A 24,822-nucleotide genomic window follows, 5' to 3' on the forward strand; every position below is an offset into this window, starting at 1 on the left:
TTCATTTCGGACCCAAATCAATAGCTTTTTACTTTAATTAATAAACAATTATAATATGCTACAACACATAATGTTACAGCCACAGATGTTAACTTATCCATCTTGTATGACTACCGAACGAACAACTGCGCGAGCGAAAATATAAAGTCACTCTCGGATTGGTCTCTGCAAGATCCGAGACCAAGATGTCTCAGCGAGAATGTAGTGGGCTTTAAACGATTTGTAATCTTTAAAATTAAACAATTTTTTTTCAGATTTTATTGCCGTATTAATACTTTAGTTTGTCACCATTTGAAAATTACATTTGACGAGTGGAAATCGAAATTTTTTAAATTCTTGAACACGATTTTGTTTGGATCACTTACTTATGTGTACCACCGTTTATGGAATGATGCATTACATAATGCCTACCTACCAAACGTCACGACATTACTTATAATCACAGCAATGCTCCGTCCTTAGATAAATAACGTTTATGAATACTGGCGTTAGAGTTTATCCATCACACACAAAAATATTATACATTTATAAACCATCCATTTCCTATTATTATTTATTAAGGTTATTTTAAAACGCAGTATCCCCCAAAGATCAGAGAACCCTTGTGGTGTTGCAAATCTATACGTATTATAAAAAAAAGTTTCTTTTTCTGTCTGATTGTAGGTTATTGATTTTCTCAAAATCTACTGAACGGATTTTCATAAAATTTGGTATGGAGATAGTTTAAGACCCTAAGAAGGTTATATATTTTCTATCTCGGGAAAATATATAGCGGGACTTTTATCCCCGAAAACTCCCTCATACGTACGAAGCCGCGAGCAAAAGCTAGATAGACTATATTTCTGTATTGGACTTGTAATTAATCTTCTGTAGTTCACATACTAGCATCACGCCTTCATTCCCTGCCCGGGGTGGATAAGGATTTAACACACCCACATTTCGCCAGCTACGTTCCAACCCACATAATAGAGAGAGCTAACTGCCTTTATCCGAGCATCATCACTAGCTGATACTGAGTAGAAAAGACCAATATTGCCCGACCCAGGAACTTTGTACCTATCTGACTTCAACAGGCCAGCATAATTGTGTCGACTGTCGAGGGTTAATCATCCCTCGTTAGTCGACATTCCACTTACCATCAGGTGCAGTGGGATCAATTTAACGTGCCTGTATACAAAAAAAAATATCAAAGCACCAAGTACATACAGCCAGTAGTAAAATAAACATGGTTACTCTCGCATGGAATTCATATCAGAATAAATGAGTTCGCCACCATCACTTAACACACAATAAGGTCGACAAATAACGCATCAATGGCAAACCTAGTGCGACGGGGAAAAAGATTTTGTTGAACAAATTGTATTAGAAAAATAATGTAATAGCCTTGATTTATTTAACGAATATTCCATAAAGCAAACCGCTAAATATTAATTGCTTAGCCAAATAATTAATTAATTAAATCGGGATAACGAATCAATCAATCAAAGGAATATTATCGACGTACAAAATTATTAAATACATTAAAATTACGTAATTCAAAATAAAATGTAACTTTATTTCAATAATTATAGAGTTGAATATATTTGAATATCGAATAGAAGGCTTACTTAGATAAATATTAAACGAGGTTAGATAACCCTTATTTAAAGTTCATTTAGGTGGAAAATTAAACATATCGAGGTCAATAGATAATCACGCGTTTTGTTCGATGAGGTGTAAGTATAGACTTTGGTAGTAAATATCAATTTTAGATAATTAAGTGTTACTATAGGGACATGATATTTATCGAACACCGTTTTTTTTTTTATTAAAATACGTGTTAAATATGTCTTGTAAAGTAATATATTAAATGAGTGTAGTTTTATATAAAACTCACTTTTACGTGTGACTCGTGTAAATTGCTTTACCAAAAGTTCACTTACCTCAAACAATTTATCCTCAAAGAAAACTTAAATGTTCAACACGTCTCACACAAACACTTCAATTTTCATAAGTTTTCATAAACTTTTTCACTGCACGCTACGTCACTAAATGTAAATCACCCACTCACTAAATGAAAGTAAATGCAATAATGTACGTAATAAATGAAAGTCGCCGAGTAACTTTCAATCTACGTTAGCACTAATTGTATGCGCTACGGCGTAGACCGGCGTAGTACGTCATGCGGCTACGAGCGATAGCCTGTAACTGCGTACAGGACGCTACGGAGCCCTCTGGTGTTTATTTCGGGAACGTCTCACGACGTTTCTATGGGATTTATTGGATGTGTTTTTGTTTTTATGCAAACAACTTTGGGTTTTTTATAACTTATTTCGTAGCTTTGCATTCGCGAAGAAAGTAAATGTCAATACTTTGACACTTAAAGCGTTTATTGTTTAGGTAAAGTTGCGTACTATTTTAGATTTAAATAGAATAAACTTAAAATTAATCACATTTTTTTTATAACTTTTACAATTATAAATACGCAAATTATTAATTATGATTTGTAATATGTTCCATAAGTTCCAAAATAGTAATGAAGGATAAAAAAAAGAGTCGAGACTATTTTAACATTTTCGCTTATAACTTTTTTATTTATAGTTCTACGACAAAAGTTACTAGACCAAAGTTGTGGAGAATTTAATTTGCAACAAAAAATGTTTATAATTTTTTTTTGTCAGATAAATAGTTTAAGAGATACATCGTAAAAACCATTTCAAACCAAGATGGCGGCCGTGGGACAAGGGTGGCGACCCCACAAACTTGGTTTTAGCTTAACACTGACCCCCCCTACACTTCTAAAAAATAAAATTGCGTCCTCTAAAAAACGCAAGGTAAGGCCTAAAAAATGTAACATTTCAATGGACTATATCTGTAATAAGAATTTTAATCATTTCGCGCCGGAGCCTTTTCTAACTGATTGAACATAATTTATCTTAGCTTTAGTACGGACCCATTGGTCCGAAATCTACTACTAGATATAATTAATCGAATCTTCACTTCTCGTGTTTGAATTTTCTCATTAGTATTATTTATGTTTGTACTAAAAGATCGTTGTGCTGTTGTTAACTATCTCTCCGAATGTCGAATCCCGGGTTGGGCAGTCTTATTGGGTTTTTCAGTGGCAGATTGGAGTCTGGAGTTTATGCCCGATATGGTGATAGGATCGCCATCTATTACATCATGGGATGGAATACACATGAAAGTGCGTGCACTGGTTATGCCTCTGCATACCCCTTCGGGGATAAAAGGTACGAATGTCTGTGTAAGTTATAGATATCACATGTTTCTATTATTTTTTTCAGCAAAAATCGAACAGTCCTGAAATATAAATAAATAGGAAACCATGTATTGAACTATTGTCTTCAAATTTTAACCAATTTGTAATTTTTAAATCTAGTTTTTTAACCATAATGTATAAAAATTTAATTTAAAATAAATACTGAGCCAGCGACATGTTTACATAGAACAAATAGAAATGTGTTACTCTTTCGCTTACCCTTTAAAGGATATGTGAGGCTCTAGTAGCGAAGGCTGAAATTTTGCAAAAGGAACCCGACACAATATATACGCTCTAATAATTAGATTTTACATAAATTACTAAAGGGAAACCGGCAAAAATCGGGTTATTTAGGTCCTTCACCACTGATGCTCTAATATATATGTATGGATAGCAAAATTTATAGCACTGACCCACGTAATGCAGTTCTCAAGTACTTTGTAATTCATAAACTTGCTATCGTGAGCAACAAGGCCGCAATACACATTACTATGATAGTTGCTTTCCTTGAGAAACTCAAGTCAATAAATAATTCAAGAGATAACTCGGCATTAACATAGTTTAAAAGAGTTCACGCTTTAACTTTTATTACTGAGAGCAAATCATTTTGAGCTACCAGCAGTGTTCGACATACCGTTATAATAATAAGAGCCTTTATTTACCGACAAATATAGTAAAATTTTTAACTTATAGGGCAGGAACCAATTAATGCATAAAGTGCCTACTTATTCGTCAACAACCAGTTTGTTGGTCAGGTTGTCTTTCGACATAGGCCTCCCCTAGTTTCTTCCACTTATCTCTATGCCGAGTTAATCTTCTCAATCCTCTTGGATACCGTTATCCATCCTCAATAAGTTATTTGTAGGCATGGCAAACAAAAATACTGGTAGTATATTTTTTATATCCGCCCGGATAGCAACCACCGTACACAACGTGTTAAAACCCGCCGTAGTGGCTCACGTAAGTGTCGCGTTCCGGGATCAGCCTGCGTATATCCGGTTTCCACATAATTGTATCGACTGAGGGGTAATCATCTCCCGTCAGTCGACATTCTATTAGACACCACTCCACTTACCATTCATTGCAGTGGGATCAGTTTTCTGTGTACGTTTTAAATGAAACTATATTCTTATTAGTTTATAGTTTATTTTCGAGATTAATCAAAAAAGGATTGTGGTCGTTTATTAAAATCGGCGGTTAGGTTATCAAAAGTCAAATCTATCTTCTTCTTCTATCTATATCTATATCTATATATCTATATACTTATAATAAATCTGTAGAGAGGTCAATTCTGTACATGAAATATATTTCCAAAATAACTATCAGGGGGTGATTAGGGATCGATACATATGCCAAAAATGCAATTAGTAAAATTTTTGTCTGTCTGTCTGTATAACCGTTATAGAAACAAAAACTACTCGACGGATTTTAACGAAACTTGGTACAATTATTTGTCATACTCCTGTGCTGGTTATAGTGTACTTTTCATCAAGCTACAATTAATAGGAGCAGAGCAGTGAAGGGAAATGTTGGGAAAACGGGAGAAGTTACTCCATTTTTTAAGCTTCCGTCGCGTGTACAGCTACACAGAAATCATGTATGACGGAAATGTTCCCCTTAAAATTATGTAAAAAATATCCCACTACAGCATATATCTATCTTTTATGGTTGACTCACAATAACACGTGTAACTCCCGATTGCTTAGCAGTTCGAAGCTTTCTCATTATATTTGTCTACTCTTACGTTTATAACACTCTCAGTCATCCCTAATTAAAAAAGTTAACATTATTAAATATTCCATAAAAAGAATCATAGAAATCGGTATAGAAACACCAAAGTTATACATGAAATACGCTAATAATAAGCCATCATGCGTGAATACTGAATCGTGCTACAAGGATTATTTTTGTATATATATAAGGTCGCGAACGCACAGGCAGGCGGCTTGCTTGGCACCTAGAGGCTAGCGAATCACCTAGCAAGTAGCTTCGTAAAACGAACATTCTCGAACGTTCGCGACGGGCTCCATTTTTGAAGTCCGAAATCCACGCTGGCGAAGCTGCGGGCGGAAGCTAGTCATTACTAATTGTTTACGACACCCTTGATGAAGCGAAACATCGTCTCGTCTCTGTTAAAAAAAACATATCGACGGTATTAAACCTTGAGGACATTTTTGTAATACTAATTTTCACACATATTTAAATTCAAATATTTAAATTCAGCGCTTTTTTCTATGTTTTTTTAAACTAATTCATTTTTTTCGTGTGTATTCTTTGTGAATTATCGCATGCTTTAACGGTGAAGGAAAACATCATGAGGAAACCTGCTTACCTACCTGAAAAATTCTCTATAAGAATTTTCGAGGGTGTGAAGCCCACCAATCCGCACTAGGCCAGCGTGGCGGACTAAGGCCTAATCCCTCTCAGCAGTAGAGGAGGCCCCAACAGTGTGACAGTATATAATACAGGACTGATACTATTATTTTTTTCGAAAAAAAAAATTCGTTTAAGTCAATTAGCCTTTCAACCGATATAATAAATAATACGTGCACCTTGCGCATGTAAATATCAAAATAAAATTACATGAACAAAGAGTAATCAACCTGAATCGAACTGAAATTAAACTACAGCACGTGAATATGATGTAAACGTATTTGGTCGCATTTTATATTCGCTTTCCCCTTCGGCATTGCTTGATGGAGATACAAATAAATTAATTGAATTTTATTTACTGAATGCTATAAGTATTATCTGCTAGTCAACCTAATTATTTTTCTGTGATCTTACTTATATTATATAAAACGTAGCAATAGCCTAGTTGGATGTAGAACGGACTTCAGAGGTGAATGTCCGCAGGTTCATATCTCAAGGGCACAAACCTCTGAATTTTCTAAAATGATGTGTGTATTATTTACAAATTATCGCTTGCTTTAACGGTAAAGGAAAACATCGTGAAGAAAGCTCCATACTTGAGGAATTTTGAGGATGTGTGAAGTCTACCAAATCATACTAGGCCAAAATGAAACGGCTCAACGGATTTGAGTAAGATTTGGTAAATAGTTAGATCATATCCTTGAATGACTTATATGCTATATTTTATCCTCACTATGTTACGTGATTTGCTGGTGGTAGAATATATTTTATATCCGCCCGGATGACGACCATCGAACACAAGGTGTTAAACGTCACCATAGTGTCTCACGTAAATGTGTCGCGTTCCGGGATGAGTCTGTGTATACCCGGTTCCAACAGGCCGGCATAATTGTGTCGACTGTCGAGGTTAATCATCTCTCATCAGTCGACATTCTATTAGACCCCACTCTACTTATCATTATGTACAGTGTCCACTTTGCCATGTCCATATAACAAAAAAAGTTTTTCCGCTGCCTCGCCTGTTATTTTGTTCAATAATATTTACTACAGAGTGTTGTTGTACAAAACATGAAAATCCCCGCATGAAACAGAAAATGTTTACGGATATGTTTTAAAATTTTATTATTAATATTTCTGGGTATGCAGCGTAAAAGCGTTGAAGCATAAATAAAGAGAACGGTTCGGAATTAAATTTTATGCCAATTGTATTACGTTGGGGATATTTTATTTAATGGCTTAATGCGTTTATTGCTTTTTTGTCTGTTAGTATAGACAAAGTTGCTACATGTGTGAGGTTAATCCCCAAATCTGGGGATTTTTTGGAATAAATATAAAGGTGCAAAATCTATAGTGGTACATTTGGGGGGAAGAAAGTTCCTCGGCTCACTACAAAATACAGTATATTTAAAAATAGAATAAGGTCGCTAATGGCAAAAAAGCCATTAGCGACGTTATTCTATTTTTAAAACGTCTTTTTTTTTAAGGGATCGGAGTCATGTGAATGCATTCCGAGAAACAACCAATCAAAATAACTCATTTGTAAACGTCAAAAATACTTTGTTCTGATTGGTCCATTTTTGAAAAAGAACGAAAAAGGCGGTTGGTAACTTTTCTTAAAAGTGGCGGTTACATAATAGATACCTTTAACTTTGGGACATTCGTCATTTCATATGGTAAACAGGATCGTTTCCCAGAGGATGACATTAAGAGAACAACAGTCATTCGACATAACAACTCTAACTTCTATACTAAATGTAACGTACATCAAACATAACGACTTGAATTGTGGCGGGGTCATAGATTCAATTCCCGAGCGAGGACATTATGGAAATAGGGTTTGAGAGAGACTATACCTCATCCTACTTAAGCCGGCATAATTGTAACAAAGGGTTAGTCATTGCTGGCCGACATTTTTTTCTATATAATTTTACTCGACCTGAGAATTAAGACTTTTTATTTAAAAAATCTTAAATTTATCAAAAACTTTCCTTTCATCTTAAATAACACTTCTTTAAGAAACGAAAAATAAAAATAGTTTATTCTAGCATACTGTACTTACCACTCAAATTAACTTTCAAACTTTTAATTTAACCGAAAAATTAACCTAAACACAAAGTATTAAGGTCCTTTTCAACGACCAATACATTTTCTATTAACTTCACTCTCAAGTCCTAAAACGATTTCTAGTTATGCAAAATCTATAAAATGCTAACAAAAAAACACACCCAGTTTCCGCACGAGAAAATCCCAAGCATTGTATTTTCTTTGCCAAATTGCCTGAAACGCTGGCAGGTGCGTTACGCGTTTGATCCAACTAATAGTGCTGGGTCCAATGTTGGCATTTCTATTTTGTACAACAATGAGAGGACTGCTTCGTTGTAGTTGTGTTGCGTGTGCGCTACGACATCGCATTGAGGTTTCCGGTCTCGTTCAGACTATGTTGAATATACAGGGTGTCCTAGAAAATAGTGTCAAGCGGAGGTCCAGAGATAGGTCACCCCTTAGGATATCCGAATCACCCCCATGTATGTTCCTCGATTTTTTATAGTTTTCCAGTTATGATATACTCCAAGAGCTGCTCTATCTCTGGACCTCCGCTTGATACTATTTTCTGGGACACTCTGTATATTTTATTGCTTTAATGTAGGGACGAGCCGAGCTTGCCGTTCACCTGATGGTAAGCGATACGATCGCCCATAAACAGTAGAAAAACCTTTCAACACTGAATTAAAAAGTACTGTTCGGTATTCCACTGCGCTCGCCATCCTTAGACATGAGATGTTAAGCCTTATTGTGTCCAGTAGTTACACTGGCTACAATGTCTTTCTAACCGGAACACAACAGTGACTACACAATGCTACTTGGCGGCAGAAATAAACATTGCGGTGGTACCTACCCAGGCGGACTCTCACATATGAGAAACCTACCACCAGTTAGTCTCTCAGTATACCTGACATATTTTTTTACACTCGTGTGGACTGCCTTGGTGGCGTAGTTGTATTAGACTGCAGTGCTGAGGTCTCAAATTCGATCCCCGGTCAGGCAAAATGATATTAGGTTTTTCTGCTCACTATCAGCCCGGAAACTGGCTTTTATATCCAATATGGCGATAAGTTCGCCCCAATCATATCGTGGACTACTCAGCGGAAAATGCATACTCCGATTGCATTTCTGCCTACCCCTTTGTTAATAAAAGCGTGATAATTTTCTATTAGAATGTAAAGAGCAAATTCCTCTTCCAACATTAACCATGAAAAACACTACCAATATTAATACTATGAATTTTACAAAGCACTGGAGTATGAAAACCCTTAGCAATTTTACTAAAAACTTTGAATTATAAAGTACTGGAGCATTGAAATACGCTAATCTTAAAACATTAGACGATAAGGCTCATAATAGCCAGTAATTATACGAGCTAATGTCCCTCAAGCCGGAAAACAATGCTCGCAAACTACCGCATGGCAGATAGAGACCATGAATAGCCTATCCAGGCGTTTTATGTGAAAATGATGTTCTGTACTCAATAATTTTGAAATATTAAAATCGTTCTTAAAATTTCCTGTTATTACAATTATTCGATGTGCTTTTAAAAGTATTTTAATATTTTCTGGATATTGTATTTCTCTATACCAAATTTCATAAAAATACGTTCAGTAGATTTTGAGAAAATCATTAACATACAGACAGACGGAAACGGGGACTTTATTGTATAATATTATTATGTATAAATTTTAGCTGTTAACGGTCTAATCTACGCAGAATGAGCTCACAGTATCTAATATCCCGTAAACATAAGAAATCATCATAGTATTATTTAGATAAGGTTTAATGACATAAACCCACATTTATTGTCCAAAATTCTTTAACAAATGATTCCGCTCGATTAAAAAGATCTTGAATCTGGTTTCTTACATTTAACAAATAACTCAAACCGATTAAAAAACTTGTATCGGGTTTCTTAAAAGTTAAACACACCCGCTTAAGTTGGCGCAAAGTTCCAAACGATTTGGTCAAATATTTGACAAACCAAGTTTCGGCCAAGACGGTATCTCCGAGTTTATGTTAGGGATAAAAAGGTAAAATTAATAGCACTGTTACAAGGGTCTTCTCGGAATATATTCTAAAATATCGCTAGAAAAGTATCCATTATGTTTTCATTGCTTGTTTAGTGAGGAATAATGAGGTGGGTTTATGTTTTAAGCAGGCAATGTATCTTTAACATTTTTAGTTAAAAGTCAAGAACATTTTTATTGCTTTGTAGCCTTTTCCTGTGGCTTCGCTCGCGTGAACCAGTTTTTTTCCGAAATAAGTCCCGCTAAATAATTTCCCGGGATAAAAAGTAACACATATCTTTTATTGGGTCTTAAATTATTTCCATACAAAATTTCATCAAAATCTGTTTGGCAGTTTTTGAGTTTATCGCGTACAGACAGACGCGGTAAAGGACTTTGTTGTATCTATACGAATAAATAAAACGGAAGAGTTTGTTTAAACGCACTAATCTCAGAAGCTACTAAATCGATTTTGATTTTTTTTACGCCTGGGTGCTGAAATACATTTTCACACAGATGCAGCTGTAGGCAAACCCTAGTAGTATATAAAGATTTACAATCTTGGGAACCATTTCATCAAAATTTTCATTCAAATTCCGTGGAACAATACACGAGTTTAACATAAACTATCCGAACATTTTGCTTTGAATTATTGTATTTTTATTTCTTTATTCAACCCACACAGCCATTACAGGGTACACCCAATTCGAACTGGCGAAACTATTAACAACATTATAAAGTCTATGGTTGGTAAACTAAATAATTCGTATTTCTAAACTATCTAATATTTGATATATCCCTTAGAGCTAAAGAGACCTAACTCAAAATTTATATTTTCGTTTCGTTAAAAAACCACCTCCCAAAGCATGCTCTATAACCCTATGACGAAAAAAAGACAAAATTATAGAATAGGAACAAATTCGCACTTTACTCTTTTTCTTAATTCACTGCCTTTTATAATTCCGCGACCGCCCAATTCACTGCCCTAAATAGATTTCAAATGTTTTTGTTGCCCACAAATCGTCTTTTTTGTGTTCGGTCATCTTAGTTCTAAGGGTGTGATATTTGGTTATGGCGCTTAGCATTAAAGTATTTAGATGTATTACCACAGATAAACCTTTAAAGGCCGTGGCGCTTAGCAAACTCGGATCATATTGAATCACTAGTAAAATCGACGATGGAATTAAATTAAAGCCAAAAATGCAACTAGCGAAATCTATCCGTCCCATTAATCGAAACGCGCCCTCGACGTGCGGGTGTTATGAGCTGAAATAATTTATGCTTACCGCCATCAACAGTTTCGGGTTAATTGCCATCGCAACCGGTCGTTAGGTACGGCTTGTCTACTCGATTGTTCACAATCGATTGTAATCGATTATTTATAGTTGTCGCTTGCGTTATTTTCAGATGATTGTAATCGATTATTTTATTACTTTTCGTTACTTTGTGCCTGTTGCTGGCCGTTTTCAATAATAATCCGATCCCGAAAATAAACCAACTTATGTTATTTATATTATGTTAAATAAGCTTTGTTTTGATTGGTCTATTTTTGCGATGAATTAAAAAAGGGATTGCGATAGTTAATTAAAAATCTGCGTTAAATGAGTTAAGAATAGGATTATTCTTGTACACTTTCAATTATAAGATATTCCACGGTGCCACCTACGTACTGTCTACAGTATCATCGAATTTAGAAGTTTTGAATTTGACTCCCAAGTTGGACAGCACTTCAGTTTTAGCACAATTTGTCCGGAACATGACCAGCGTAATAGGAGTGAATTAAAGTAAGCCGATAGTCCTAATACCTAAGCCAATTATTTTGGCAAGGACTGAAGTTAGGAAAGCAATGACCTGGGGCCGTCTCGTATGTGAAGAAGGCCACCAAGTATTTTAGTTTCAGCCGGTAGGGAGTATACGTACTGTTAGGAACTCGGTCCAATGCTCACTCGGATGATATACTCCCGAGTGTCGACATTGGGCCGAAAGACCGGTGAAACCAACATAACCGTTCCACTCACCCCCCCCCCCCTCCCCATGGTAGTAGAGATAACGCTTATTCCCCGCGGAAAAAAAGCCTTTAACCCTAACCCAAATGCTTTCAACAACGTGCGTATATTGGACTATCATGCCGCTATAGTGATATAAGGGCGCGCAGCAAAATCGATTATATCTAATAATCGATTAAATAGACCCAATTCGGAAAATGTCCCATCTCTAACTGAACGGCTATCTCTCGATTCACTGAATGTGAATCCTCTAAAGCTCGAAATATATTTATTACATACATATAGTTCCAAAAATTGATGTTGATATTAGGGAACTCATATGTAGGCATGAGTTTTTTCTTCTCCTTTCAATTAGGGGTAGACTTAATGGTCAACACACTTAGAGTTCCAAAAATTCTGTTGATATTAGAAAACTCAAATGTACACATGACTTTTTCTACTACTTTTGAATTGAGGTAGACTGAATGGCCAACACACTTCAAGCAATTTTCAGAAGGCATTAAAGCCAGATACATTTTATACTGAGTGAAAGTGAAGTTCCCCTACTGCATCTTATGGTAATAGAAGTAGCTCTAATACATTGTCGAATGAAGAGAGATGGTTACCCCTGGACAATCGACACAATTATGCCGGCCTTTTGGAACCGGATATACACAGGCTGATCCTGTAACGCGACACATTTACGTGGACCTCTCTGACAGGCTTTAATACCTTGTGTATTTTGGTCGCTATCCGGATATAAAATATATCTTACCGCCAGAATTATTTGGGTTTTTCTGCTCAGTATCAGCCCGGAGTCTGGAATTTGTGCCCGATATGGCGATAGGCTCGCCCCCTATCACATCATGGGACGGAACACACTTGACGATACGTGGGTGCCTTGGTTGCACCTCTGCATACCTCTTCGGGGATAAATGCGTGATGTTGTGTGTTTTGTACCGCCAGAAGAGTAAATATTGGAGCTTTTATTTCGTAAAAAAGGTCAAAAAGCTACTACTAACAAATGTCTTAAGCCCATAAAGAACGAGATGAGCAAGCCACTCGCTTGATGACTAGCGATAAGACCGCCCATAAATACTAACGTCTCCCCAACTTTGAATTACTGTTTCCCAACTCCTGAGTACATGCTACGCGTCTCTGCGTTACATAAATGTAAGTATAATAATAAATAATTATATCAGCTCTGTATTATAATACTGTCCCTGTGCTGGGCACGGTCCTCCTCTATAACTGAGAGGGATTAGGCCTTAGTCCACCACGTTGGCATATGCGGATTGGAAGACATCACACACCCTCAAAATTCCTATAGAGTACTTCTCAGGTTTTCAAGTTTCCTCACGATGTTTTCCTTCAAATACGGGTAATACAGGTAGGATATAATGTTTTATATCCGCCCAGATAACGACCACCGTACACAATGTAACCCGTCATAGTGGCCCACGTAAATATGTTGCGTTCCGGGATTAGCTTGTGTATATCCGGTTCCAACAGGCCGGCATAATTGTGTCGACTGCCCAGGGGTAATCATCTCTCGTCAGTCGACATTCTATTGGAACCCACTCCACTTACCATCAGGTGCAGTGGGTTCGCTTTACCGTGACCAAATAAAAATAATAGTTCAACGGATTAATATAATTTTACACTTACCATCTTGTCTTCTTATATTCCTTGAGCCTTAATTCTGCATATCCCGGTTTACGCTTCGCTCCAGGTTGGAAATGTTTATCGTTAAAACAATACATCTTGTCTAAAAGGTAAATTATACACTCGTATTTTATTTGTACTTCCTCTATTCTTACATTGTTTAATAAAGAAACCGTGGCAAAGGAAATTCTCATACAGCCAACGATAAATTGTGTGTAGTTTACGCACTTATATTTTTTACTATTTCTACTTTAGTTGTGAGATAATAGAGTGGTTAACCATTTAATTTCTTCAAAGGTGTATATCTAGTATAGAATATATTTTAAATCAACTATAATTTTAATAATTATGTATACGCCTTTGCCGCGTAATGAAATCATAATTAAATATGGGTGTTACTTAGTGTAGATTTATTGATATAATATTTTATTTTTATTTATAGACTTTTGCCAAGGATAAACTGCTAGTAGTATAGTGATAAATCGGCGGGTAAAATGCGAATTGATTTAAGCGACTTTTTGGAAATGTTAACTTCGTTAAAAAAAAAACAAATCAGTGCCAGTTGGAGTTGCGCATTGATAGTTCCGTACAAATAAGTTTGAAAATCCCTTGAATTTTTTTTAATTTCGCCACATACAAGTTAATATCTTTTGATCGCGTTGACGAAGTTTTTTTCACAGCCCAAAGTCCGTAGACACAAGTATTTAATAGACTTTATAATTTTATACCTCTGCGTGTTCCTGAAAATATCTTGACAGGCAGAGAGATAGATAAGACGTCATTCTATAAGGGTTCCTTTTGAGGTGCGGAACCCTAAAACACAAAAAAGCCGACTCCAACTATATATGCTTAAAACAAAATGTCGCAAAGAACATGTCGCTTAAGCCTTTCACCCTTCGAAATAATTATTTTTTAATTTCCACATAACCCTATACTAAATTTATTACTGTCAACAATAATGCAATAAAATATTCTGACTCCGAGAAACAACATTTTATAGCTTATTTTTGTTTTCCTGAACTATTATATTATTACAATAGAAATAAAGCAAATGTTTCGTTGTTTAAGAACAACCAAGCCTTATTGTCATTTTCATACGGGTTTTATGTATTAAGGAAAACAAAAGAACATATTAAATATGTCACCGGTAATCTGTATAATCCAGTATTCTATATAATGCCTAGACAATGTATGACATGTCTGTGGCGCCCAGGCCACGTATGAGATTGCCTTTTCAACCTTTAAACCAAAGAAATTCAGTCATAATCATTTAATCCGTTTGATGTGATGCTACCAAGTGATATATTTGTTAAACTAATGATATAGGTACCTCTATCTATGTTTATAGGTAAATAATAATTACATTATAATATCTCTGTATTATATATTGTCCCATAACTGGACACGGGCGTCCTCTACTACTGAGAGGGTTTAGACTTTAGACCTTAGTCCACCACGCTGGCCTAGTACGCATTGTTAGACTACACACACCCTCAAAATTTCTATAGAGAATTTCTCAGGTAATAAGTACTTATATTATTTTATTTTTATTTATTAGTTTATTAACACAAAACAAGTTCCAATCATGCATGCATCATATTATGACATGAAAAGTAATTCCTGGACTAGAATTATAACCCAAAACATGTTCTCTAGAAAGTAAAAGTAACATATAGCAAGTATATATAAAACCACAGTTTGAGTACTCTTAGGTGAATGGTATTACAAGATTGGTAGGTGATAAGTGAATGAATTCGTTAATTATTATTTTAATATGTGAATAATTTTACTTGGACGCCCAACAGCTTACTTACCAAACATAACTGTTTTGACTCTATTACAATAATCGCTTCACTAATAATAGGATACATTATGCCTACTAAATATATATCGACGGTTGAAAAGCTAAGCGACATGTTTTTGCAACATTAAGTTTCATGCACATTTAAAATCAGCACTTTTTTCTATGTTTTTTTTTAACCTAGTTATTTTTTTCGAATTTATGTAAGAGCATCACTTGAGAACGGCTCGACTGTCTTGACTAATTCAGTTTCTAATATAATCTCCGAAAATGAAAAACCGATTTACACCAAACTTTTTTATTGTTGTGGTTAGAAGTTTCAAAGATAAAGTAACGATAGATGGCGCTGTTCATGGGCGCCATCAAGATTATTTTTAGGGAGCTGCATCTACATAAGTAGGAACTACATAATATCATTAATTAATATTTTTTTAAAGTAAAAATGGCACGGGTCTTTGCATATGCTATACCATAATAAAACTTCTATGGTTGATGGTTCCTATTGTTATTCAATTATTTTTATTGTCATTTGTTCCGGATAGAAGGCTGCACATGCACCCCCTTGCAACCCCATCCCGGCGCCCGTGGCGCTGTTGTCGTAAGTTAAAAAAATGAAAGATAGTTTACATAAAATGCAGTGTACGTAGAAATCTGCTATGGCGGTACAACGTCTGCCAGACCTACTAGTTTTTTTTTTTTTTAATGTGATCACGGAAAACCTCACGGAGGAATAAAAACGTAATATCACAATTCTTCAATATTTTGATTAACATAATCTGTTGCGTACCTATTTCTGAATACCCTACAGAGTTACTAAAGTAATCCGATTAACATTTTAATAGATTTCCGTTCGACGTAATCGTATTGAACTCGAACGAAACTCATCAGCATAACAAAGGATGGATCGACTTAACGCCAAGCAACAGTGTGTAGTCGCTGTTGTGTTCTGGTTTGAAGGTCATTGTGCCAGACAGTGTAACTACTGGACATAATAAGACTTAACATCTCATGTCTTAGATGGCGAGCGCAGTGGAATACCAAACAATACTAAATAATACTTGGATGGTATTACAACTGTTTATGGGCGGTCAAATCGCTTACCATCAGGCGAACGGCAAGCTCGTCTCCTCATTCAAAGCAATAAATAAAAAAAGACAATTCTTAAAGATTTATTAATATAAACGCATAAGAAATCAATATTCCAATAAATAACAAGTTATAAATATTTTGCACAATTACCATATCTACACATATTTGATTTACGCAGAAACAATATTTATCTCTTAAGTGGAAGTTAATTATATAAAATTATTATTTATTTATTTTTGCCTAAGGGAACAAACGGCTAAATAGATATTAAAACATACTAAACACACAGCCAAAAGAATCGCAGTTAAAACTCTCATCTAAGCAAACAGCCTTGAGAATTCGTTCCAAACATTTGCAGAGCACGAATTATGGGTTGGATTATGCAAAGATTTACAAATAATTTCTTTAACAACTAAATTTTAGGTCTTTTTGAAAATAATTGTTATGTTTTTTAGATATCTTATAAAAAAACGAATATTGCGCCATTTTGCCGAGGGTACCGCTATAAATAACTACCCACGCAAATGTCAAACTTACAAAAGAGAAAAGTACTAAACAAGAAAGGTGTTACGAATCTTCTGCCTTTTCTTGGATGTCAGATTTCATCTACAATTATATTGAATTAATATTTAATACTTAAGTATATAATTAAATGCATACGTTTTTGAATAAGTAGATGCCACTGAGACGCGAGTATTTGCGACTGCCCACGAATCCACAAGGCATGGTATGCAATTAAAAAGTTATTCAGAATAGGCGGGAACTGCCTTCCTCGCCACAGCTCTGACGCGAACCAAATCGTCAAGATGTTTTAGTAGGTCGACAGAGCAATCTAAAATATCCCGTAAATTGCAGTGAAATAAGAATACTTTCCCTTAACTCATTCATTTCCCCAAGCTTCTATAAATCTTGCCCTTAAACAGTATCTTTGTTTACTCTCATTCTTTTTCAAGCCAGTGCTCAGTTTTATCTACGACGCCGGCATATTTAACATGTATTTTTTTATAATGAGTATAAGCAAACGTTGTTTTTTGCTCTTATTTTTTGTGTTGACAATTTCATGTTACGACTTATATCTGGGACACGATTTTGGTGCTCGAATGTCGTATAAAGAAGTAAAGAGGCAAGGTTTATTGTTTTTTAAACGGCAGGCAAATTTGTCATTTAATTATCCAGTGGGAACTAATATTACTGGCATCGTATGCTTGGACCGAACAACAGAGAAATTGGGTGTAGCTAAAATAATTGAAGGTGGAATTGGATTTAACTTTGTTGAAATACAATTGGAAAGTGAGAGAAGTCTTAGTTTAAGGTATATCGTAGAAATATACCAACAGTCATTGAACAAACACGATTCAAATGGTAAACAAGTGAATATTGTATATAAGTTTTACTCTTTGTGACGTGATTATTGCGGTCGATAGACGATATGCTTTATCAGTTATCTTAAAAAAAAAGTGAAATGATTGTATCCAATAGCCTATATTAGATATTGCCAACTTTCGTTATGGAAAATCTGTTGTCAAAAAAATACCTACCCAACAAACTTTACACGGATAAGCACTTAAATTATGTTACGAACAAAAATTAAATTACTGTATTGTTAAATCCTAAAAGTGCCTATTGTATAATAAATATTGTGTAATAAATATAAAGTTTGGAGAACCTGAGTTTTTTTTGTCATCACCACGATCCTTAGTTTTTTTCTTCCATATTTATATCTTTTCCGAATCTTACATTTCATTTACGGAATTGAGTTTCGAGTTTCGTACTAACAATGAATCATAATATAACAAAGTAATAATTATAACAAAGTAAACAAAACCTACATAAAATATTGTACATTTAAAAATTTCTTTCCTAAATTTCTGAACGTATTAACCAACTTTGATTGGCTGTTTGAAGTACTGATTTGACATCTTTGACTATGTCAACTGCGTTTATCAACCAATAGAATTTCGAGACTCGGATCTGAAAGAGAAAACAGCCATCTTACTTCAACTGTCAAACGCAAATGTCAAAAACATTCGGCAACAAATCGTGAAAACCGTGCAATTTCCACGGAATAATCAATCAATTACGTATTAAAATGTCGGAAAATGGGCACCACGATGCGTAAGAAAACACAAGTTTCGTTCGTGATACGCGATGAGGAGGAAAGGAGGCATAAAAATGGGGTTAGCTCACTACAATTGGACCCAATTGCGGGAAGGCTGTACTCAGCCGGCAGGGACGGTATTATCCGGGTTTGGCACACAGGAACCGGATCCCAGGATAGGTACGTCCAAAGCATGGAACACCACACCGACTGGGTGAACGATATAGTGCTTTGCTGCGGCGGTAAAAATCTTATAAGTGCTTCATCCGACACCACTGTCAAAGTGTGGAATGCACCCAAAGGATTCTGTATGTCAACTCTACGAACTCACAAGGACTATGTACGTACACTAGCGTATGCTAAGGATAAGGAGCAAGTGGCCAGCGCAGGGCTAGACCGCGCTATATTTCTCTGGGATGTGAATACTTTGACTGCACTTACTGCTAGTAATAACACAGTAACTACATCAAGTCTTGTTGGAAACAAAGAGTCTATATACAGTTTGGCTATGAATCCACCTGGTACTATACTGGTTAGCGGTTCTACAGAGAAGGTACTCCGAGTTTGGGATCCTCGGAATTGTTCCCGACTTATGAAGTTAAAAGGACATGCAGATAATGTCAAAGCGTTAGTTATAAGCCGTGATGGCACCCAGTGTGTCTCTGGAAGCTCTGACGGAACGATAAAACTGTGGTCTCTGTCACAGCAACGTTGCGTATCAACAATCAGGGTCCATTCAGAAGCTGTGTGGGCGATACTAGCTACAGACAACTTCAGTCACATCATATCAGGTGGGAGAGACCGGTTGGTCATCATAACGGAGTTACGTAACCCTGATAACTTCATGATAGTATGTGAAGAAACAGCTCCAATACTTAAACTATGTTTCACCGCTGACCAGCAAGCGGTGTGGGTATCAACATCGGAATCAGACGTCCGATGCTGGAAACTACCACCGCTAAGCTCGCTATCATCAGAGGCTTACAGCACTACTAATTATAATACAAATAATGTGTACCAAACACAACCCATGTATAACATTCCTGGAGGCCCAGCTATAAAACACTATACAGTATTGAACGATAAACGTCATGTCCTCACGAAAGACACGGCTAGTAATGTAGCCCTGTATGATGTATTGAAGGCAAGCAAGCTTGAAGACCTAGGCCAAGTTGATTATGAAGAGGAAGTGAAGAAACGATTCAAGATGGTGTATGTACCTAATTGGTTCAATGTAGATTTGAAGACTGGAATGCTGACTATTCACTTGGGACAGGATGAGACTGACTGTTTGAGCGCGTGGGTCAGTGCAAAAGAAGCTGGTTTAACTACTGGTATGTTCTGTCCTATTTTAAAAAAAATCATGTGTATAATTTTTAAGTTTTGGATTAAAAGTTGTATCTGCATACACTGTCAAGACTTTAATCCTCGAGATGTAGACAGAGCCGCATCTGGTACACCCACTTTTTGCTGTGCGTTGCTTTTCATAATCTGATAGAGGAAGAGCACTTCGCTACTTCGCCACATTGGGCACAAATTTTAGACTTTTGGCTAACACTTGATAGAAAAATCCAATATTTCCATCCATCCACTTTGTCCGACCTGAAGATTGAACCTGAGACCACAGCACTGAAGTGTTAATGTAATACAACTATGCCACAACAACAAAAATTATGCCTTTTTTCTATTAAAGGTACTGTCCCAATAACCCTGTAATAATACCCAAATTAAGAAATAGATCAGTTGCCTCAAAAATTCCATCCATTGTCCCAGAATTTTAAACACTGCATGCTGCTTACATAGATTAGTCTATCACCATATCAAGATAAAAGTTATCTAAGAAATACTCAGTCTGAAGTCAGCACATTTATAGAAAAAATATTTTTATAAATAGAATATCGAATTTTGATAATATCAGCTTTTGGGCTTGTTTTTTTTGGTCAAGTTAATGCACAAATATGGTATAAAAGTAATCTATATTTATTAGGGAAATTTAGATTTTTATGAGTTAAAGTAGTATCAAAATCCATAGTTTTGAGTTAATCAATTACATCAAACACCAAATCATTCCTTCATCAATTCCTTGTATAATAAATACTACTTTAGATAAAAAAATAATAATTTACATAGTGTAATTCAAATCTCTATTACACAACAAAAATTCTTATATCATATTATTTAAGTTTATCAGATTCAATTCCGATATCATTAAAACGCGGCAAACACTTTTTTTATTTCTCTACTTACTCTTCACCACCATACTACACTATAACATTCCAGAAAACGACCAGAAAGTGAACTTTGGTGCACTCCTTCTCCAAGCATTACTGGAGCACTGGAACCATCCAAACAGGGTCAACGAGGCCGGGCAGAAAGTGGTGGGCAACAGTTTCTTTAGTGTACCTGTGCATACTCCACTCATATTCAGTGAAGTGGGCGGCAGAACGCTGTACAGGCTGCAGGTTAGATATCTCTACATACTAATAACTCAGGTTTATCTGCAAAAGTAAGCTAAAATGGAAATAAAATAGTCTTTGTAACTATCTCGCAGAAAACCTAACAATATCAACCTATCAATATTATCAATATATAAGTATTGTAAATCTGTCTAATTCTTATAGCTTCTTAAGGGTGTCGATTCATCTACAAATATATTGTTGGCAGACATTTTTGTAGTGTTCCCAGTGTTGACCAACCCTAAATTTTCAAATTTTTATTTCAACAATCTTTGTTATAATCCTGCTGGTGGTAGGCTGCTATTCGTATCCGCCGGATAGCGACATCTGTACAAAAGGTGTAAATGTCCGCTTATAAACAGGCCGACATAATTGTTTCAAATGGCGAGTGATAAACAACTGCCGTCAATCACAAATCTGGTCCTCACTTTGCTTAAAAAAACATCTACAAAACCTGACAGTCTCAGGATTTTAGTGTCAAAACTGACGGATACTGTTCGATACGTACATATGTACGCCCTTACGAAAGGTTCAGATTTACCCCAATCAACAAATTAGAGGGATCCGATACTGTAGTGTGGGAAAGTGGTTGAATTATTTGGCAAGCGTTGTTCAGAATCATTCGTTTCTTTCTATTTAGGTGATACATGTATAGGGTTAACGACCAGCTTCATCATAAAAAAAACACCCTCCAACGTCTTTTAATTCTAATTGCAGGTGGGTGATGCAGGCGGTGAAACTGAGGGTAATCTGCTCGGCGAGACGGTACCCTCTTGGGTGGTTGACGTGGCCGTCGAGATGTCGGCGCCGAAGCTGAACAAGTTGCCCTTCTACCTATTGCCGCATTCCACTTGCCAGAGTAAACAGGATAGACAGAAGAAGGTAATTCTTATATGTTTATTTGAAGGTTCTACTCTGTTTTATGGACCCAGCACCTAATTTGTATTTAGATAATTTATGTGTAAGCATGATCTAAGAAATGCATGAAAGTAAATTAAAGATTAAACTATTTAACAATTAAAATAATTGATATGGAAGATACATTATATTTTCTCTTTTATAATATCACTAACACCAATCAAAATGTGGTATATATCTTCGTAAATACATACAACATTTATTTTTGAGTTTAGTGCCAGTTTAAAATTAGTGCATAAAAAAAGTTGATGACAAAAATACTTTCAGGACCGTCTAGTAGCAAACGACTTCATCCAATGCCGTAAAGTGGCCGAGCACGTTGTAGAGAAGATAGTAGGGGGCGGTGACGTCAACGGTGCGAGTGCTGGCAGCGGGAAGGGCAGCGCCAACGATGATAGTGGGAACGACGCGCCCGAAGAGAGGGTCGAGTTGCTGTGCTGTGATCAGGTATTTTATGACCTTAATGGCCACCTTACTCTCCAGATGCAGTGACGGGCTTAGGGGAAGAGGTTTGGGAGCCTAATCCTATTACATACAGCCTAATGTGTTGTAGAACATCTAAGTTCTATTATAATTTAAAAATTAAAAACATAAATGTCTTACGTCAACTCGTGTAAAACAAGTGCTCAATGATAAAATAATACATAATGCCTATTCTTTTTACATAATTCTATGCACAGTCGGTCACAAAAGTAGCTGTGCAATTACATACTTGATTCTTTTGGTATTATTGAAGTTTATAGAGTATAAATGGTAGAGGTTGCTTATCAGGTAACTACCCAGTTAGTAAATGTTAACAACCAGTTCATTTAGCGGACAACTTATGTAGACAATACAGTAGTAGCACAGATAAAGGGGTTGGAAGCAGACGCCAGGTCCTAGAGAGAGCGTTCAGCATTTAGGCAACTCGAAAATCGTTAAAAGACTAGTACTGCAAACAAATATACTGTTGGGACCTAACAAAATTATTTCGCCTGAGACGCCAAAAAGCTAATGCGGTCCCTTAAAGCTGGCATTAATACATGATTATTAAATTCCAGGTCCTTGACCCAAACATGGACCTTCGCACCGTCCGCCACTTCATATGGAAGTCCAACGTCGAGTTCACACTACACTACAGAGTGTTGAAACAATGAAACCGTCGCGCGTTGTGTTTCTGCGAATACAGATCACATTTGAAAAAGTACTGCGTGTTCAGATGTGTGGAGTGATTGTGAAGTGATAGTGCTACAGTAATATCTCTGTTGATGTAACAAAATTTTAAACTTCAGTTTTAGATGTCGGTGTAAAATTCAGGTATGTATACTAAAATTGTTGGTGTATCTAAAAATATTGTACCTTGTGAGTTTGTCCATACTATTCATGGGTAATGTAATATATGTCTTATTTTTAGTTGCTACACAGAAGAACATAGTACTTTGTTAGCGAGCGATCATTCTGGTTGTTTAATGAAAAAAACTTCTTGACTTTTGAGGGAGCGAATGTTTTTAATTTACATCATACAACTATAAAAACTTTTGTAATGTTCAAACTACTTCTTTATTAAGTTTTCTCAGTCTTACTTTTGTGAAAATGTTTACCGGGATTAAAGTCCCATTTCACGTTTTTCTGAGATAAAATTGAGTCTATATTTTAAGTTAGACTTCTGACCATACATTGGCGAATACTTATTCACTTTCATACAGTAGTTTTTGCTCTATGCATGTACAAACATACAGTCTGACGGATACAAATTCAACATAGATACACAAAAAGGATCCAACCTACAGTATGGTCGAAAATGAGAACAGAGTTGCTAAATTAGTTCTAGTCTATAAGGTCTATATTTATTCATTTATATTTTCCATTATTAAAAATAATTTATATTATCCATTAGTAAAAACATCTTTATCAAAATACGTAACAAAATACAAAATGTAATATCAATGAGCAATAATATGATTAAAACTGCAATCTTCATTATGTCAAAAGTTTCGTTTTGTGGGTTGGATCATTTTTGCGTATCTACGTTCAATACTAAAAACTATTGTTTCCTCTACTGTTGTTCTAATAAAGACCCACGTGTTAGTTTTTTTTTTTCAATATCTATTATGTACAGCCATCGGCCTGTTACATTATTATATGTAAAAATAGTATGGATGAATGAATTTTGTACTTTAATACAATGGACATAGAGTTAAATGGCAGTATTAGTATTGGCGCTAGATTTCATCTATGTGCCATAATTAATATACATTGAGATATTACTGTATTTAAAACATTTGAACAAAAAACAGCATTTCGCAAAGCATTATATTATTCAATGCTTATTAAATTCTGATTTTGACTTGTTAATATACGGATATATAAGATGTATATGTCATATTGTGACATATGTATCAGTGACATGTTATATAACTACATGTCATATGACATATAATTATCGCATTATATGACTTGTGAAATATAACAAAGATAATGTTTGTGTGATACACTCGATGGTCATTGTAAATTATAATGAAAGGACTATAAACATCTGAGTTGAGACTATATTGTGCAAAAATATTGTAACATAAAAACTTTTTTATTATTGCTTTGAATGACGAGACGAGCTTGATGTTCGTCTGATGGTAAGCGATACGACCGCCCATAAACAGTAGAAACACCATCCAACATCTTGAATTGCAAAGTATTGTTTGGTATTCCACAGCGCTCGCCCTCGTGAGACATGAGTTGTTAAGACTTATTATTTACTATGTTATATTATTATGTCCAGTAGATACACTGGGTTGATCGCAATTTCATGACCCTGTCGCTCTGTGCGCCCGCTTTCGCCGGTGTTCACTTACTCTTCCCGTTTTTAAATTTTGTTTCATAGTAGGAGTTGTTAATCCTAATTTACATTTCAGATTATTTCAGTTGATAATTTAAGCTCTTATTAAAGTCCATTTCTAGATGTCAGTATAAAGAAAGTATTTTTTACAATAAATACCCTTTTTGGCTAAATCTATATTTACTCCATATACCAGTGGCGAAGCGTCCATACAAGCCGATTCCTACCGGGTTACCTTTTGTAAATTAATTAAAAATAATAAAAGAAAAACATAACCCATAAAGAAGTGAACCCGGCCGCGCATAGCTTCC

At 35.6% G+C, this 24,822-nt stretch overlaps 1 protein-coding gene across 1 annotated transcript; it reads left to right on the forward strand.

Moving 5' to 3' along the window:
• The first annotated feature begins 18,214 nt into the window (after positions 1 to 18,214).
• Positions 18,215 to 24,822, forward strand: LOC115442302 (WD repeat-containing protein 48 homolog). Its single transcript, XM_030167315.2, has 5 exons — positions 18,215 to 19,659; positions 20,606 to 20,787; positions 21,499 to 21,663; positions 21,967 to 22,146; positions 22,740 to 24,822. The coding sequence occupies exons 1-5, from the start codon at positions 18,327 to 18,329 to the stop codon at positions 22,833 to 22,835; spliced, it is 1,956 nt and encodes a 651-aa protein (XP_030023175.1). The 5' UTR covers positions 18,215 to 18,326; the 3' UTR covers positions 22,836 to 24,822.

Source organism: Manduca sexta, chromosome 5 (genome assembly GCF_014839805.1).
Source record: "Manduca sexta isolate Smith_Timp_Sample1 chromosome 5, JHU_Msex_v1.0, whole genome shotgun sequence".
Classification (NCBI taxonomy): domain Eukaryota; kingdom Metazoa; phylum Arthropoda; class Insecta; order Lepidoptera; family Sphingidae; genus Manduca; species Manduca sexta.